The following is a 17,778-nucleotide window of genomic DNA, read 5'->3' on the forward strand; positions in this document are numbered from 1 at the left end:
CACATAGACTAAATCAGTGCTAATGGAGAATCTGATTTCTAAACATTTTCTCAGATGGATGACTTTACTTGCAAGGGGTATTTGATATTTTTCTCATAACTGTTTTATCTGAGGGAGTTTATTGTTGCACACTGCTATGGTAGTAGCTTAATATCTAGCATATTATAAATTAATAAAGTGCATAAATGAATGTAGAAAGGAAACAGTGGCGGCCCTGTCGGGAATATATTCAGAGTAAAATCCCACGGTCTGTAGCATCTGATAAAGTATGCACTGTATCAGTGCCCAATTTCACTGGGCGGTCTGTTTCACCTGGGCAGGTGTCACTGCACTGTGAGATCTTGTCCAAACCACCACAGAACAAACCTACAGTTTTAATGACATTTCACGTGGTCATTGCAAGCAAAACATGCTTCCAGGACAGGGGTCAGCAAACTTTTTCCGCAGGGGAGCTGGTCCACTGTCCCTCAGACCTTTGTGGGGTGCCGGACTATATTTTGGAAAAATAATAATGAACAAATTGCTATGCCCCACAAATACACCAGAGATGCCTTTTAAATAAAAGGACACATGGTACTCATGTAAAAACCCACAGATTCCTGGACCGTCCACGGGCTGGATTTAGAAGGCGATTGAGCCGGATCCGGCCCCCAGTCCTTAGTTTGCCTACCCATGTTCTAGGAGTTTCCAGTATGCACAACAAGGTGTTTCCAGAATGTATTCTAAGAATTCTCCTCTAAAGACCCTTTGTGAATTTGAAACATAGGGGTACAAAGTTGGAGATATTAGTACTACCCTCTACTGTGTGGTGCCCAGAATTGCATATGGTTGGGTGCTAACCTGCTTGTGTTGGCTCAAGAGATGGTTTCACACAGGCCTTGTTCACTGCACCCTTTACCCACCCAAGAGGTTTCCCTCTTTGCTTGCTTTGCCCCCTCCCACAGAACAAGATGTTCCTTTCAGCTGTTGCCATTCAAGTCTCCCGTTTTTCTGCGGCAGAAGAAAAGCCAGGACCGGTTGGGCTAGAACAGGCATGGCCAAACTTGGCCCTCCAGCTGTTTGGGGACTACAACTCCCTAGCTAACCAGTGGTCAGGGATGGTGGGAATTGTAGTCCCAAAGCAGCTGGAGGGCCAAGTTTGGCCATGCCTGGGCTAGAAGGAAGCAAGTAAAGAATTGTCACTGCCCCAAGGAATTTTTATTTTCTTGTTCCTTCTGATATTAGAAGCAGTTGTGTTGATAAAGAAAGGGTGGGAAGAAGAAAGAACATTCTGTTACTTTAAAAATAGAGTGTCATTTTGGGTGATGCTCACTGAAGTCCATCTATTTCAAGGAATCTACTTTGAGCATGACTAACATTGAGCATCAGTCTCGCCCATTTTCTGATGTACCCTTTGTACATCTTGGCTGCACTTCCCATTGTGTAGCTCAGATAACCATTTCTGCTTTCTTTGGGTATGCAAAGCAATTTCAGTTGACTCAGAAGCTACTATAAGAATGGTTTTTGAAACTCTCAGTAAGGAATTCAATTGTTCTAATATAAATTATTGGTTCATTACTTTTTCCATATCTGTTATCTTTCAACTGGGGGGGGGGGCTCCTTTCCTGCTGCTGCCCTAAGAGCAAAAGTTATTTTATATTTCTTAAAAAATACATTTGTAGAAAAACAGAGATTGCATAACAGTTATGCCATCTTCAGCCATATTACTTTTGTATAAATAGGAGCTATTAATTTCTGGTTGTTAACTTGTTCTTATTGCTTCCCTTGCCCCACCTTAATGCCAGCAGTCTGAACAAGGGAAACCAGTTGTAGAGTATAGCCCTGGTCAGGATATGAATACTAAGAACAGATGGAAGCCTAAACAAATGCTGCTTTTACGTGAAGAGAGAGTGCACAGGAAGTGGCTTGCATCCTCTGTCGGATTATTCATTGATCCTGTATGCAATATATGTAAAAGTATTATTTGCAGTAATTAATGTTAAATCACATAATGATTCACCTTTTAAAATTCATCTTACATTTACTTTTTACTCAGTTGTTTCCCATTCCAAGAAAGCATATAATGTAAGCAGCAAATAATAATTGATGCTAGAAAGTTTTATTTCTATAAGCAGAACCATCTAGAATACCACATTGGTGCCGGTTTTACGTAATACAGTTGTACCTTGGATCTCAAACGTCTTGGCTCCTGAACAAATTGGTTCCCAAATGATTGAAACTCGGAAGTGAGTGTTCCGGTTTTTTAACATTCTTTTGGAAGCCAAATGTCCAACAGGATTTCCGGTTGGCTGCAGGAAGCTCCTGCAGCCAATCAGAAGCCGTGCTTTGGTTTCCGAACATTTTGGAAGGCGAACGGACTTCCGGAATGCATTCTGTTCGACTGCCAAGGTATGACTGTAGCCCGTAACCAAGTTGGGCAAAAGTTATTTTAGAGATGCCTTCAAGTGCCTATGGAAAGTAACCTCTGACTTGGATCCAGATACAGTGGTGCCTCGCAAGACGAAATTAATCCGTTCCGCGAGTCTCTTCGTCTAGCGGTTTTTTCGTCTTCCGAAGCAACCCTATTAGCGGCTTAGCGCTATTAGCGGTTTAGCGGCTATTAAAGACTTAGCGGCTATTAAATATTAAAGGATTAGCGGATTAGCGGCTAAAAGGCACTTAGCGGCTTAGAAAAAGGGGGGGAGCGGAAAAAAATCGAAACACTTGCAAGACGTTTTCGTCTTGCAAAGCAAGCCCATAGGGAAAATCGTCTTGCAAAGCAGCTCAAAAGCGGAAAACCCTTTCGTCTAGCGGGTTTTCCGTCTTGCGAGGCATTCGTCTTGCGGGGCACCACTGTACTGTATGGACTGCAGCACAAGAAACAAGGGCAGGTTGATATGAAACTCATGCAGATGCATCCCCTCCACCATACAAATGCGATTGGGCTCTGGCTGGGGCTCTGTTATCAGAAAGTGGGGGCCAAATGGACCTTTCCCTTCAGCTTCTGTCTTTGCACCCCTGCCATTTCCCAAAGCAAAAGTTCCAGGAAACCTTGATGGACTGCTATTGCTCAACCTACTTATCAGGCTACCAGAGAATTGTCTTACTGAATGGACCCTAATATTATCTAGCTACAAGTCTAGTGCATATGTACCATAGTAGTGGCACATGTAGGCAATTGCTTAAAAAACTTACGCACTGTATGTCATTAAAAAAATGAAACTGTAAAGCATGCAATATATGTTAGAGGGATCTAACATACAGCATTCAAATGTTAGAAGTGGGTTTCCTGTATTTTAAGTGCCAGACATAGACTCCAGACCTTGCAAATTAGCTGGACTCCTAGAATCTACATTTTGAAAGTTATCTGTCAGCCTCTCTCCCCCCCACCCCGGTTTTCTATACATTTTTGGGGGAAACCTGCCCCCCACACCCCTGTTTTCAGTTGTCTCCCAATGAGTGTGATGTAGCTATTACAATTCAAGGAGGCATGAAAGAAGTCATCTGGTTTTTCCAACCCTGGAATATATGCATAATGCCAAGCAAAAAGGGAGCAGAGAAATTGAATAACTTGGCTACACAATTTGGAATGGTAAACTGTCCCCCTGGTGCAGTTAGGCAAATTTAGACTCTGAACCAATGGTCTTATGAGGAACCCCCCCCACCCCATTTTAAACGGTGCTATAGATTACTTCAAAATGTTGTAAGCCAGCCCTGCTGTGTTTGGGGACCCTCTGCTGATGGTACCACTTAACATTTATTATTATTATTATTATTATTATTATTATTATTATTATTATTATTAAAATTATTAAAATTATTAAAAATTATACCGTCCTGTACCCTTAGATCCCAGGGCAGTTCACAACACAAAACTGCAATATGAAAAACACAAAATACATAATAAAAACAAGAAGCAAAGCAACCCATTAATTGCCCTTCAACAACACATTTAAAAGGGCATCAGATGCCAATCAGCCAAAGGCCTGGTTAAATAAGAATGTCTTCGTCTGGCACCTAAAGGTGTATAATGAAGGCACCAGCCAAACCTCCCTGAGGAGAGCATTCCACAAGCCAGGAGCCTCTGCAGAAATTTATTCCAAAGTAGCTTTACTGACATCAGTGTTCTAGAGTAGGTAGGTTCCAGTGGTCATAGGTAAAGGTAAAGGGACCCCTGACCGTTAAGTCCAGTCGCAGACAACTCTGGGGTTGTGGCTCTCATCTCGCTTTACTGGCCGAGGGAGCCAGTGTTCATCCTCAGACAGCTTCCGGGTCATGTGGCCGGCATGACTAAGCCACTTCTGGCAAACCAGAGAAACACCGTTTACCTTCCCACTGGAGCGGTACCTATTTATCTACTTGCACTTTGACGTGCTTTCGAACTGCTAGGTTGGCAGGAGCAATGGGAGCTCACCCCGTCATGGGGATTCATAGTTTTGACTAGTTTTGACTCTAATCTGTATATTTTGAAATCTTGTGCTTTGCACGAATCCTAATAAGCTTTGATAATCAAGCATTATACATAGCGCAACAATCCTGCAAACGGACCAAAGCTGTTGTTGCATCTTTCCTTCTGTCTGGCATGTAGTTGTTGTGTACATGAAGCTCAGAGGCAGTAACAGGAGTCCAGCCTGCACGTAGGGACAAACCCCTGTGTATTAAATGTGTGCTTTGGTGGATGGTTTCTTAGAGTCTGGATTTTAATCCCGGGATATTCCTTCTCTCTGTCTCCTCTAGGAGTTGTGCCGCCAGCGTATGGCAGTGAAAACCTCCGACCACCCAGAACCTCTGCATACGTCTCGCATTAACAGCATATCTTCGCAGTTCAGCGATGGGCCCATCCAGAGTCCTTCTGCTCGAAGCAGCACTTCATCCTGGTGCGAAGAACCAGTCCAGTCCAACATGGACATTTCTACTGGGCACATGATATTGGTAAGGTGCTAAGGCTGTTGAATTCAACTAAAGAGAGGAGCTTCAGGTGCACTGTGGGAAATGCAGTGCATATATTCTTTTTAAAAACAAAAAAAACAATTCAAAGTGTTGGTGCTGACCTTTAAAGCCCTAAACGGCCTCGGTCCTGTATACCTGAAGGAACATCTCCACCCCCATCGTTCAGCCCGGACACTGAGATCCAGCACCGAGGGCCTTCTGGCTGTTCCCTCATTGCGAGAAGTGAGGTTACAGGGAACCAGACAGAGGGCCTTCTTGGTAGTGGCGCCTGCCCTGTGGAATGCCCTCCCTTCAGATGTGAAGGAAATAAGCAGCTATCTTAACTTTAAAAGACATCTGAAGTCAGCCCTGTTTAGGGAAGTTTTTAATATTGAATGCTGTATTGTTTTTAACACTCGATTGGAAGCCGCCTAGAGTGGCTGGGGAAACTCAGCCAGAGGAGCGGGGTATAAATAATTTATTATTATTATTATTATTATTATTATTATTATTATTAATTATTAAAACAAAAAACCCAGCTCTTTAAAAGCCAGTAGGATTGTTATCTTCTTACCAATCTTTTTACTTTAAAGTTAATCTTAGCACTTTGGTTTTGTTTCTTCTCATTAGTGTCTTGGAGTGCAAGCCCAGCCCTAGATCCACCAGGGTGTGTGAGTTTAAGATATGGAGCATCTCTGGTTCAGCCGGAGATACGCAAACTTAACTCCCACATCCCAGGGCTGAACTTGCCGCGTAGGACTTATGCCAGTGTCATCCCCGAATAACGGGTGTTCTGGGGGCAGGAGGGATTTATTCTGGATTCGTAACTCAGTTCGGCTCAGTCACGTGACCTGGGAACCCAGCAGAACTAACACCAGCAGAAAGGGTGGTATAAGTCAAAACTATATTGAAAAGGCTTATTTTCCCTCTGCCAGATTTAGGCCAGGCCAGCCGGCAGCAGCCCTGCTGCTAGATGGAATAAAGTAAAGCTCTAGCTTCAAAACCTTAGGAAGCAGCCTCTCACACGAATGGAAAATGAATCTCAAGATTATTGGGCAGCAAGAATCAGAATGGGTGCTTGGAGTGTGTATTGCAGAAAGGCCAATATTCTGGCACCTGGCATGGCAGCAAAAGGGGTTTAGGTTTAAGTTCTCTTGACAGTCTAAGCAGATATATTTGTGTAGCTGTCTGAACGCTGGATGCTTTCAGGTGTTTTGGGTAGGTGAGAAACAGCTTGGCTTCTTGCTCTATAATTATGTCACTGACTTGGCCAACACAAGCTCTGATGAGGAGTCTGTATTGTCTCCCTACAGCACTGCTTTTTTCAAAATGCAATTCCTCCACCTCCTCTGTCATTACCTTCTTAGTTTTAAGTTGCTGGTTTTGTGGTGTGTTTTTTTAATTGTTAGAATTGAACATATACTCTAAACTTTAACTGCAAAAGCCAATTTCAATAAATTTCTATAAAACTGACTTAAAACTGTTAAACACCAGGTACTGAGTCTGAACAGTTTTCCTAGCTAAATAACTTCCTGGGGCTCTGGATTTTAGTATAGCAGACACATTCAGATATGAGAGTTGGATTCAATATGCAAAAAAAACCCAACACACACAAAAACCCAACTGTTACGCCTTTTCAGATCTATTCCCCCCCTCCCCCCCATGCTCTGCTCCAACATAATTGGTTTACTTTCTTGTAGGTCACAACTGGAACTAGTTCACTAATACTTTGGTCTCACAAAATAATGCCTTTAAAAATTAAATAAAACTTTGTCTTGCTAAAGTTTATGGTTTATGCCCCCAAAAGGAAAGCTCGTTTTGAGATAAGATCTAATAAAATAAAGAAATATAAATGGAGATGCACGTGCTAACGAAATGTTTGCAGTGATCATTTGTGTATTAATATTTGATCTGTCAACTTGACGAAAGCTGGAATTGGATTCAGTTTGCATGTTTGAGCATTTTTCTGTGTTTTTTAGTTAGGAATATAGCAGTGCTGTTTCGTTATCCCGCACTCAGTTGTTGTCATTCAACCTTGAGTAAGCAGATATTTGGTAGATAAAAAAGAGGACAACATGTGTTATGCATTAGGTTGTAAGGGTTCAAAAAAGGGCTGCTGAAATGTTGATACAGCACCTTGGGAATCCAAACTGCAAGGCATTCATTGTGAGTGTGTACAAATTAAACCCACTGAGCCTAAAATAAGCAAATAGCAATGATTCATGAAAATTCTGTGTTCTTTGCCTTGGTGTCTGTGAAAGACAAAGGGCAGAGAAAATATCTGTTCTTATTAGAAGGCGCGGTAATAGCAATTTTTCAGGAGGTCAGATGGAAAGGGTTTCTTTTGCTTGAATGCCAAGAAAAGAAAGTTAAATGGAAGGTTGAACAGATGGTGTTTTGTCCAGTGCTAGTGTTTCCTGGATCCTTTTAAAGACGTGCAAGTTGAGCATATTCTTTGAGTATGGAGAGTTATATTGCTGGTGATTAGTGGCCAGTGAGCTTCCTCCAGAATGCGCATCTGATTCTATTCTAAAGCTCGCTCATCATACATGAGTACACCTATCATACATTTGTTTTCAATGAAAATTAGCATTCTGTCTCCATCTGTATCTCTCCTGCTCTCTGTCAAGCCTGCACAGATGCAGCCCTGTACTCCAGCATGATCATGTCCCCATTTGCACATGTGAATGCCACATATACCTTGCTTCCCTTCCAGTAGGCTGCTTCTGAATAGAGCCAGGACAGAGCCTTTGTTCTGGAAGGACAGCTTGGGGAGCAATGTGTTCTCTCTAGCTCCAAACAGGTCGTGGTGGGAGTGAGTTATCTCGCTCAGATTTAAGCCTGTGGCTTAAAATGAGACTTTGCTCAGTAGCTTCTGTCTTTGGCTCCAAACCCTTCCACCATTGTATCCCACCCTGTTTGTCCTTCAAGAAACTCCCTGGTCATCACTTGATGTATTGGCTACCTTCTGTTTTTCCTATGTATCAGAGGTTGCACGCCCAGGGAATTTCGTATCGATACAATGCTAGGCAGATTTACGTGAAATATGAAAGGTATGCAATACTTCTTATTTAAAAAATATCATTGTTGCCATAATTGGTACACCAGTTGCGTGAGGCCATATTTATGAGATCTGTTCTACTCTTTAGATGGTCTGCGTAATTGCAGTTGGATGTTGAAAATACCATGTCTTTGGCATTCCAAATGAGATAACATGACTGTGCATGGTTTTTGCCTTCCTATAAAAAAACAACTAATTATTTATTCAAATATTCTTGCATATTGCATTTAAAATAATATTTGTTTAAGAAAACAAAGCCTTGAGAATGGCAGTGGAAACCCTCAAAAATGTGGTTCGGTGAAGACCCATCGGAAAGAACCTTTACAACGTAGATATGTATTAAAATATAGTATGCATTAATTAAACTCTCATTACTTTGGATAGGGGTGTTCAATCACTGTGCTTGAAAATATGTAGCTGGTCTGAAGGGAGGAGAAAAAAATGTTTCTGTGTATGTATTAGTGAGAAATTGTGTTTTAATGTGGGTGCCTAGATAGTCAAGCAGAAAGATACCAGGAAATGAATTACTCTTTGCACTTATCTTACCTGTCAGGGAAAACTGACTTGTACCATTCATTGCAAGAGGCAGCTTGGACTCTTGCCTTGGAGGCACAGCTGTTGTTTCCCCTTCTCTTTGTTCTTAATTTTTGTTCAGAACAGCTAAAGGCACATTGTGTTTTGCTACATTATTTTTTTCTTTCGTGAACTTGGAAGTGGGGATTTACTTACTGGTTTTATAACCTGCTATTCAAACTAATTTTCCAAAATGGCATACATGTAAAAGACACATTATAAGAATATAAAAATGCAACAGTAGCAATCAAAGCACTAAGATACAAGGCAATGCAGAGGAAAAAAAATGGGTGGCACTTCATTATTTGTGTGCACCTCTTTTTAGACACCATCCTGTGGAGAGAATTCCACACTGTGGTGCCAGCACTGAAAAGGCCCTGTTCTTGATATCCACCAATAGTATACTTGTTAATGATGGACCAGAGAGCAAGAAACTCATACAAATTCATATAGGCAAAGGACATCCTTAAGATAACCTGATTTCTGCCAATAAGGGCTTTAAATTTTATTACCAGCACTTTATCTTAATTCCAGGAATCAGCTGGTAACTAGGACAATAGATGTAGGATAACTGTCATTTGTTCTGAGTGACTTGTTCCCAGTGGTGTCCTGGCAACCACAATTTATACCATTTGCAGTTTTGCAACTGTTTTTTTAAAGGTAGCCCCATGTAATTGCAGCCTGGATTGAACTAATGGATGGTGAAAAGAGGCCAGATCCGCCTTTTCTAGGTAGTTGGCAGACCAAGCAACTAAATCTGTTAAAATCCCTCTTAGCTACTAGTACCACCTGAGCTTCCAATGATAATGGGGGTTCTTTCTCCTCTCGTGGATCAGACAGTGAAAAATGAGTGTTAGAATGGGATATCATCTGCCCACTGGCGATGTTCTAGCCCAGATCTTTTGATAACATCATCTAGTGGTTCTAGGGAGACCAAAGACGATCCCTGTGGCACCCCATAAGCTAAAGGCTTCTAGTCCGACATAAGATGGATGGTGGACCTGGGACACTGGGTGTGGAGGTGGTCTTTTGTATTTGCACTGAGGCAGAATTCAATTTTTCCTGCATTACCGGTAGTTTGCCTGTAACCTTCACAATTGCAAATTTGCATCCATGTGTCTGCAAACTGCCAAACCGCAGGGGGTAGCCATTTTGCATTTATTGGCCAAAAATTGCAGGTGACCACGCAGGTCCTATAGGAAGAATATCCAAAAGCCACAGTAGTTTGATACCTGTACAGAATTCTGTGTGGAATATATATGCTAGAAGGGCAGTAAGAATACAGGAACAGAAAGTTACAGCCCATAGGGGTATTGCCAACAGGACATGGTCCAAGTTACATAAATCCTCAGACTGCTGTTGGAAAGGCAAAGGGAATAGCTGCCTCTCTTGAAAAATGGCTTGCCTTTTTATTCCTCAGGCAGTAGACTGGTTTGACTGGGAGTGGGAAAATGCTCCCCACATGTGGCCTGCTTATATTCACATTGCTACGCCTGTTGTTTCCTCCTATACCAGGGGGGAGGAGCCTGTGGCCTTCCAAATGTTGCTGGACTACAACTCCCATCATCCATGGCCATTGGCCATGTTGGTTGGGGCTGATGGGAGTTGGAGTCCAACAACGCCTGGTTCTGCAACTCTGTCCCATAACTACCTTAGGCTTTTCTATTCATTTTGGGACATAAGAAAAGGATGCCAGATTGAGGTCGTATTGGATTTTCCTTCTGAAGTACAAATATAGAACCTTTGCTTTGTTTCTATACAGTGTAAAGTAAAAAAAAACCTGCATTTAATAAACTTCTAAATTGAAAATACATATTTAAATGCATTGAAATAAATCAATGGAGCTACTGAACAATATAAAGTATCCTCCTTTAAAAAAAAAATGACACACACACATTCTTGTATTAGGTTACAATTTTTTAAAACCATTGAGTGCTCCAGTTAGTAATGTATGTATTCAGTTCTGGTTTATTGTCACCCAAATTTGCTGAAAGAAAGAAAACTGCACAAAAGGAATCTGATAATGGAAGGCAGCCTGGTTGAATAAACTCCCTTTCTTTGCCGTATTCTCCTTATTAACTCTGTAATTAATTATACATAACTAAGGAAAGCTATGGAAATTGCATTTTGAGATGTATCATATCTGACTTCATTTCAGACTTCCATGCAATTTACTATTAATGAAGCAGGGATGGAAGCCCCAAATCTATAATTATTACTTACCATTTGAATGACAAGCAAAAATTATTATCAGCATAGTTTCGAATGAAGGAGGATTAATGCTTAATGTTGGAATTGTTAAATCTATCTTATATTTTTTTTATAAAAAAAAAACACTTTTCACTAAAGCATTTTGCCCGTAAGAGTTTTCGAGAACATTGTTTGCAATGAAATTAACCCTCTCCTGGGTTAACAAGGATTTTCTTAAATTGGACAGATTGCAAATATTTTTCAAATGAATGAATATTTTATGGTGGCTGAAGCTGTTCATCTGGGCACTGCTACAGAGCTCCTTGCTCATATATTGTGTATCTGAAATGTATATAAACACACACACAGGTATATGGAGTAGGGGGGCAACGCAATATCAGAGCAAAGATGGCTGGGATAAAGGGTGTAACAACCAACATTTAAAAATCTATTTTATATTAGGGGTTTTAACATACTGACAGTGATTTTGTTCAATGTTTGTAGGGTCTAAAAGCGGAGATGAAATGCAATATTGTCACCAGCCATCGCCATGTTAAAATGTCTGAATAATTAGCATTATACTTGGCAAGTGAGGCCTGTAATTGCAATGAGAATTTTAATTTGTGTAATTTATATATAAATAAGTGTGGTTACCACCCAGGAATTTCAGTGGGATGTTGTGCTGGGTTTTCATATCGCTGTTGGGCTAGGTTGGATAATACGTGACACGAAACCAGCAAGGTGGTAAAGGGGGGATGCGCCTGCCCTTCTAACTGTAGAGAACTCGTTATCTTCAGTGCAAATATTTACACTCTAGTTTAAAGTGAATGGAATTTACTTCCAATAAGATTTCGAGCCTAAAGTGTGCAGAGTTGAGAGCATGTCATTGAGCCCTTGCACTTCCTGTGTGAGGCTCCTCCCACTTGGAAGGGTTATTTATAGCTCCAATGGAAGACACCACATGTTTCAATCTAGCCTATTGGCATGTATTCATATAAATGATAAATGTGTTCTATTTGAGGTTGAAAGCAATCTCTTGTATTTAATCCAGTGTTGGCACTTCTCAAATTAGACCCATTGAAAACAATAGACATGACTAACTTAGGGCCATTAATTTCAGTGGGTTTGCTCTGATCGTAAGACCACACAATTTTGACTACTGTGTACCATCTTCTAAAACAGGGATCAGTGAGCTTTTTTCAGCAGGGGGGTGGTCCACTGTCCCTCAGACCTTGTGAGGACCAGACTATATTGTTTTTGGGGGGGAATGATGCAAGAGAACCACGAGCCCCAGTGGCTGCTCACCTGTGTCTTGTGAGCGGCAGAGGCTGGTGGCAGTGGCGGAGGGGCGATGAGCAGCCCACAAAAGGGCTCCAGAGAGGGGCTGCTTAAAATGGCAGCCACTCAACACTGCTGCTGGCACCAACAAAGCCCAACTCCCTTCCTCCTCTAGGCAGAGCGGGGAGAAGCCAGAAGGGGGGAGGAGGAGGAGGCGCCGCCGTGGGAGGCGATCCACACGGCGGTTCCCGGACCACCTGCGGGCTGGATCCAGAAGGCAATTGGGCCTGATCCAGCCCACGGACCTTAGTTTGCTGACCCATGTCCTAAAAAGTGGATCTGCTAAATAATGTACCTGCTCAAATAAAATATAACTGATCAAAATACGTCCACAATTTTCTATTCATGTTGAGAAAGACATATATATTCCTATGGAGAAAGGCTGGGCTGGGTTTACTGCATTGGCATCAGTAGGAAGATTTTAATCTATGTAGCATTCGATTGCTAAAGCAGTAAGCATTTGATACCTATACCCATATTTTCTGAATCACCCATAAACATTTTTATTAAATATCACTTTCAGTTTCCATTAGTCATTGAACAGATTTAGGCTTGGGTGCTGCTTCCTTTTGAGCATGAACAGAGCTGAGAAATATTGTCTCATTGAGTCGTGTCACCTCATCTCAGTTTTAAGGGCTCAAAATACTGTGGATTATATCTAGAGACTGGCAAATCTGTCAGTTTTGGTTTCTGTCAGTTACTCAGTTTTACATTCAGTTCATCCCATTTCCACATCTGTTTGCAGACCTTAAAAAAAAAGTTAGGATGAAAATTTATACACATTTTTGTGTGCATTTCTCCTAATAGACCCTTTTTTGCACACACTGTTTCATAATATAATGCATTTTGTACATTATTTTCACTAACATACACATTTATGTCCACTTTCCCCGAATAATATGCTTTTATCGGTACATTTCTTTTTCTGTTGGAGAATTGCATCATAAAATCCAGAGAAGTGTGAATTTTGAAGGCTAGTTTGCATACTAGTTCTGAAAGTGTGAATTGGGTAGGTGTACAAAATTGCAGACCGAATGAATTCCTCCCCTATTTGTATTCAGTGGTGTTCCTCTGCTGACAGAAGGCTCTGAAGCTTCTGTCAGAGGAATTCATAAAAGAGGCAATTATTACATATTCATTTTCTTCCCTACAGCTCCCATCACCTTCCCAAATCTGTTCCAGAGGGTTGGGAACCCATCATAATAGCATTAGAGGTTGGGCAAGAGGGTAAAGGGTGGACTTAAGAAAACAGCCTCCCTCCCCATTGGCTGATGGGAACCTCTGCTGGATCAAGAACAGTCTGTCAGTAGAAGCACAACATTTACGCAAATCTCTTTTGGTGTCCTTGACCGAAAGCATCCTCTGCTTGCCTGCTGGAGAATGTTGGATTTTGTTATGGGATGGGGAAGAGTACTAACATCTGTAGGCCCTGTGAGTATGTGCGTGTGTTATTGTTAGAAAGTAGCATGGTGGTAATTGGGATGTGCGACCTGTTTTGTTTTAGCAACGTGTGCTTGAACTCAGACATGAGGCCCAAATTCAAACGCCTGCACAGTCATGAAGTTTGCTGAATGACTTGGGACAAATCGTAAGAGCACAAAGAGCTGTCTTATACCAAGTCAGACCATTGGTCCAGCTAGCTTAGCATTGTCTATGGTGATTGGCTGTGGTTCTCCAGGGCTTCAGGCAGGAGTCTTTCCCAGCCCCATCTCCCAGGGATTGGACCTGGGGCCTTTTGTTTCCCCTAATTTAAGTTAAGAGTTAGATTTGCGGCTTCATCTTTGTTTATCGTGCATACATTATGCATGCAGGTCTGTGTACACACAGAGTTTATCAGGATGATTAAGCTAATGCTTGTGTGCCAGTTGCAATCCTTTCTGGTCAGAAAGAGAGAGATTTTCTATGCTTATCTGTTTTTTACTAACATCCAGGTCGGATGTTATGATCCAGTGGTACCTCGGGTTACAGACACTTCAGGTTACAGACGCTTCAGGTTACAAACTCCGCTAACCCAGAAATAGTACCTCGGGTTAAGAACTTTGCTTCAGGATGAGAACAGAAATCACGGCGCAGCGGCAGAGGGAGGCCCCATTAGCTAAAGTAGTACCTCAGGTTAAGAACAGTTTCAGGTTAAGAACGAACCTCAAGAACAAATTAAGTTCTTAACCCGAGGTACCACTGTACTGCTGCTTGGAAACTGTGGTCAGGTTCAAAACTCAGTAATAGGGGTTGTTGGGGACACATCTGACAATTGCTTGAAGATCTCCACTTGCTTGCAGTCCATTTCCAAGAACATTTTAAATACTACTACTACTACTAATAATAATAATAATAATACGCATGTTGAAGGTTTTCCTTTGGGTGCTGCCACTGCCACCCAAGGGTGACGGGCGGAGCCTTTGGGTTGTGGAGTGCAGAATGCTTGCAGAAGAAGGGAAGGATGCTGTTGTAGTGGGAATGAAACACATCATTGCTTTGCTGCAATTGTCACATGTCCCTGCAACATTTAGTTTAGGCTTATCCAATATGTTCTGTGCCAAGCTAACTCAGAAATCTCAGTGCAGAGTCCACTGGCCTCAAGGAACACCTCTTTCCTGTATTAAAATTACTGTCCTAAACCTCATTCTTCGGTTTCAGCCATTCATTTGCCAAAGCCTTTCTGTGAAGTGACTGGGGCAAGGGGGTGCTCCATCATGCCTGCTGTTTTTCTTTGTTTTATTTCATGCTTGACATTTATTTTACACTTCCTCCCCCATCTGGCATCAAATTGGGGCTTCTGTTTTATTTGTTCAGTGCTTCTTTTGTTTGTTGTTATAGATTGGTGCATTGATTGTAAGTGTTGACCAACCCTGGAAGCTGGGAAATGTTGTCTGTGCATTTTGCGGAAGTAAATAAATAAATGGCCCCACTTAGCTCATCCCATAATACACATGGTGCTTGAGCAGCTGAGGAGGTGGAAGAGGGCAAGGTAATGTGTGAATTGAGATTGCTATAGGGAGCATATGACTCCTTTGCTATGACAACTGCACATACTACCAGTCTGGGCACAATTCCAAGTGCTGGCTATGACCTATAAAGCCCCACACAGCTTAGGTCCAGGCTTCGTGAAAGACCATATTGCCTCATATGAACCTCTCTGGGTTTTGAGATCTTCGGGAAGATCCCGTCTCACAGGCATACTTGGTGGAGATGCAGGAGAGGGCCTTTTCAGTGGCTGCCCCCACCTCCAGACTTTGAAAATTCCCTCCCCAGATAACTTAGGCTGGCTCCTTCCTTGTCCTTCTGCTGGCAGGTGAAGACTTTTTTTGTTCCAACAGGCTTTTGGAAGCTTAACTGGTTTTAATAAAAGGGCTGGTGCCATGCTGTTTTTATTGCAATTAATGGTATGGGGTGAGCTTCCGTTGCCCGGTCCCTGCTCCTGCCAACCTAGCAGTTCGAAAGCACGTCAAAGTGCAAGTAGATAAATAGGCACCGCTCCGGCGAGAAGGTAAACGGCGTTTCCGTGCTCTGCTCTGGTTTGCCAGAAGCAGCTTAGTCATGCTAGCCACATGACCCGGAAGCTGTACACCGGCTCCCTTGGCCAATAAAGCGAGATGAGCACCGCAACCCCAGAGTCAGTCACGACTGGACCTAATAGTCAGGGGTCCCTTTACCTTTTTATTAATACATTTTACATATGTATGCAGTTTCACTTCTATTTCAATGGAGGAATTCTATTTTACCTGGATACCAAACACTTGCAGCATAATTGTATGCATGTTTGTTCAGAGGTAAATCCTGATTTGTTCAGTAGGACTCATTTCTGAATCGACATGTCTACAATTTCTGTCTTGCCCTCCAAGTAAGTTATCATGCTTTGCATTCTTGCCTGTATACAGAGAGAGCCAAAACAAACTCTGTCTCTTATTTCCTAAGCCCGTGGTTTTCCACCAGTGTGCAGTGGCACCCTGGTGTGCCTTGAATGATGGTCAGGGGTGCCGTGGGCAAGACTAGCCTCTGTCCCTCTTTCTTTCCCTCCGTCCTCTGATGCCTTCTCACATTTCTGCCTCCCCAAGGATTGCACAGCTGTTTATTGCAGCAACCCTGGCTATAAGTTCTGCAGGCGAATGGTGCTTCTGGGAGGAGCCTCTCTTTGGGGTGGTGGGGAGCAGCTCAGAGACCAGGGACGACAGCAGCAGTTCCCAAAGGACTCCCAAGAAAAGAGGAGGGGGAGGCTGAGGGAACACTCCACAAGGGAGGGTGTTTGAAAAAGGGTGAGAGGCTGCTAGTTCTTCTGGCAAGGGGTTACATAACTGGGCTCCTGAGCCCTACAAGGATGCTGCAGAAAGAATGTACAGTGGTACTTCGGGTTACAGACGCTTCAGGTTACAGACTCTACTAACCCAGAAATAGTACCTCGGGTTAAGAACTTTGCTTCAGGATGAGAACAGAAATCATGCTCCAGTGGCGCGGCAGCGGGAGGCCCCATTAGCTAAAGTGGTACCTCAGGTTAAGAACAGTTTCAGGTTAAGAACAGACCTCCAGAACGAATTAAGTTCTTAACCCGAGGTACCACTGTAGTTGGTTAAGGGAGCCGTTGGACTCAAAAGGTTGAAAGCCTCTGTCCTAAGCTGATATGAATTTGCGGTGCAAAAGTGCTTGTAGTAAACAATCATCTTTCATTGCATGCCGGGATATCTGAATTGTTATAGCAACCAGTTAATACGCATGCTTGTCCAAGAAATATATGGATTTCAAAATGGGCAACTTGATTTAAATCAATCTACGCTGATTGGGCTCTAATCCTTAACTACGATGTCCCTGTGTAAATGGAGCATGAGGATTGTTTAAATGAAATTACTCCATTCTTATTCAGCAGCAATCTTGTCATAATGAGATTCCAGTACCAGTGATTACTCAAGGATGATGTAAAATTTGCTTTTATTTTCTTTTCTTTTTTGGGTTTTTTTATTGGTTCCTTTGATCCACAAACAAGGGAAAATAACCTCTCTCTTTTTGTTCTGAGGGGTGATTTCTGTGTCTGTATGTGTGGTTTTCATTGTCAGATGAAAGGCTGTGCAAAAGTGAAAAGAGTTAGGTATTATCCCCCTTTGACAAATGTCCCCTCTCTTTTGTTGAAGGTTTATTTCAGACAAAGTAATTGCAGGGATAAAACTTCATTGCATAACTTGGATTATTTTTAAGGTCTAAGAGACATCAGGAATAATAAATTAGGAGCCCTTTTGTGCAAATCTCAGACATGTTCTCGGTGTACCGTGCTCACCAATAATAGCTATTAATCTCTAAATCAGGATTATAAATTGCTTACCTACTTAACAGTATCTACATAGTGTAAGAAAGAGCTTTTACACTATTTCATTTTTAAGTATGTAGTTTTGCCGCTGCTCTCTCTTACACCCCCTTTAAAAATGTGTATACCTGATGCCGTTCTCTTTGAACTGTTAACAATGGTTAGAATAAAATGTAATTTTCAGGTGTTCCAAAGGGAAGTGGGTGAAACAAAGCCCTGCATCTCAGTCCCTACCGGGTTGTATCCAGTAATTTCGTTTGGATTTCACTTGAGCACCTTTGGCAGCTGCAAAGTGTAAGAAAGGAGATTAGCAAGTGTTTGTCTGACACACACTGATCCCAGCACCTGCTGATTGGATTGAAATAATCCTTTTACATGTTGCAAAACTCTATTATTGGAGCATTGCGAAAAGCAGAGC

At 42.1% G+C, this 17,778-nt stretch overlaps 1 protein-coding gene across 1 annotated transcript in view; it reads left to right on the forward strand.

The window, feature by feature from the left end:
- PTPRN2 (protein tyrosine phosphatase receptor type N2) overlaps positions 1-17,778 on the forward strand; it is a 628,995-nt gene that overhangs the window by 540,982 nt on the left and 70,235 nt on the right. Inside the window, exon 14 of the mRNA XM_082192202.1 lies at positions 4,717-4,911. Within this exon, the coding sequence (XP_082048328.1) occupies positions 4,717-4,911 (195 nt within the window). The remainder of the gene's footprint in view (positions 1-4,716; positions 4,912-17,778) is intronic.

This window comes from Podarcis vaucheri (genome assembly GCF_965113315.1).
Source record: "Podarcis vaucheri genome assembly, chromosome: 12".
NCBI lineage: Eukaryota > Metazoa > Chordata > Lepidosauria > Squamata > Lacertidae > Podarcis > Podarcis vaucheri.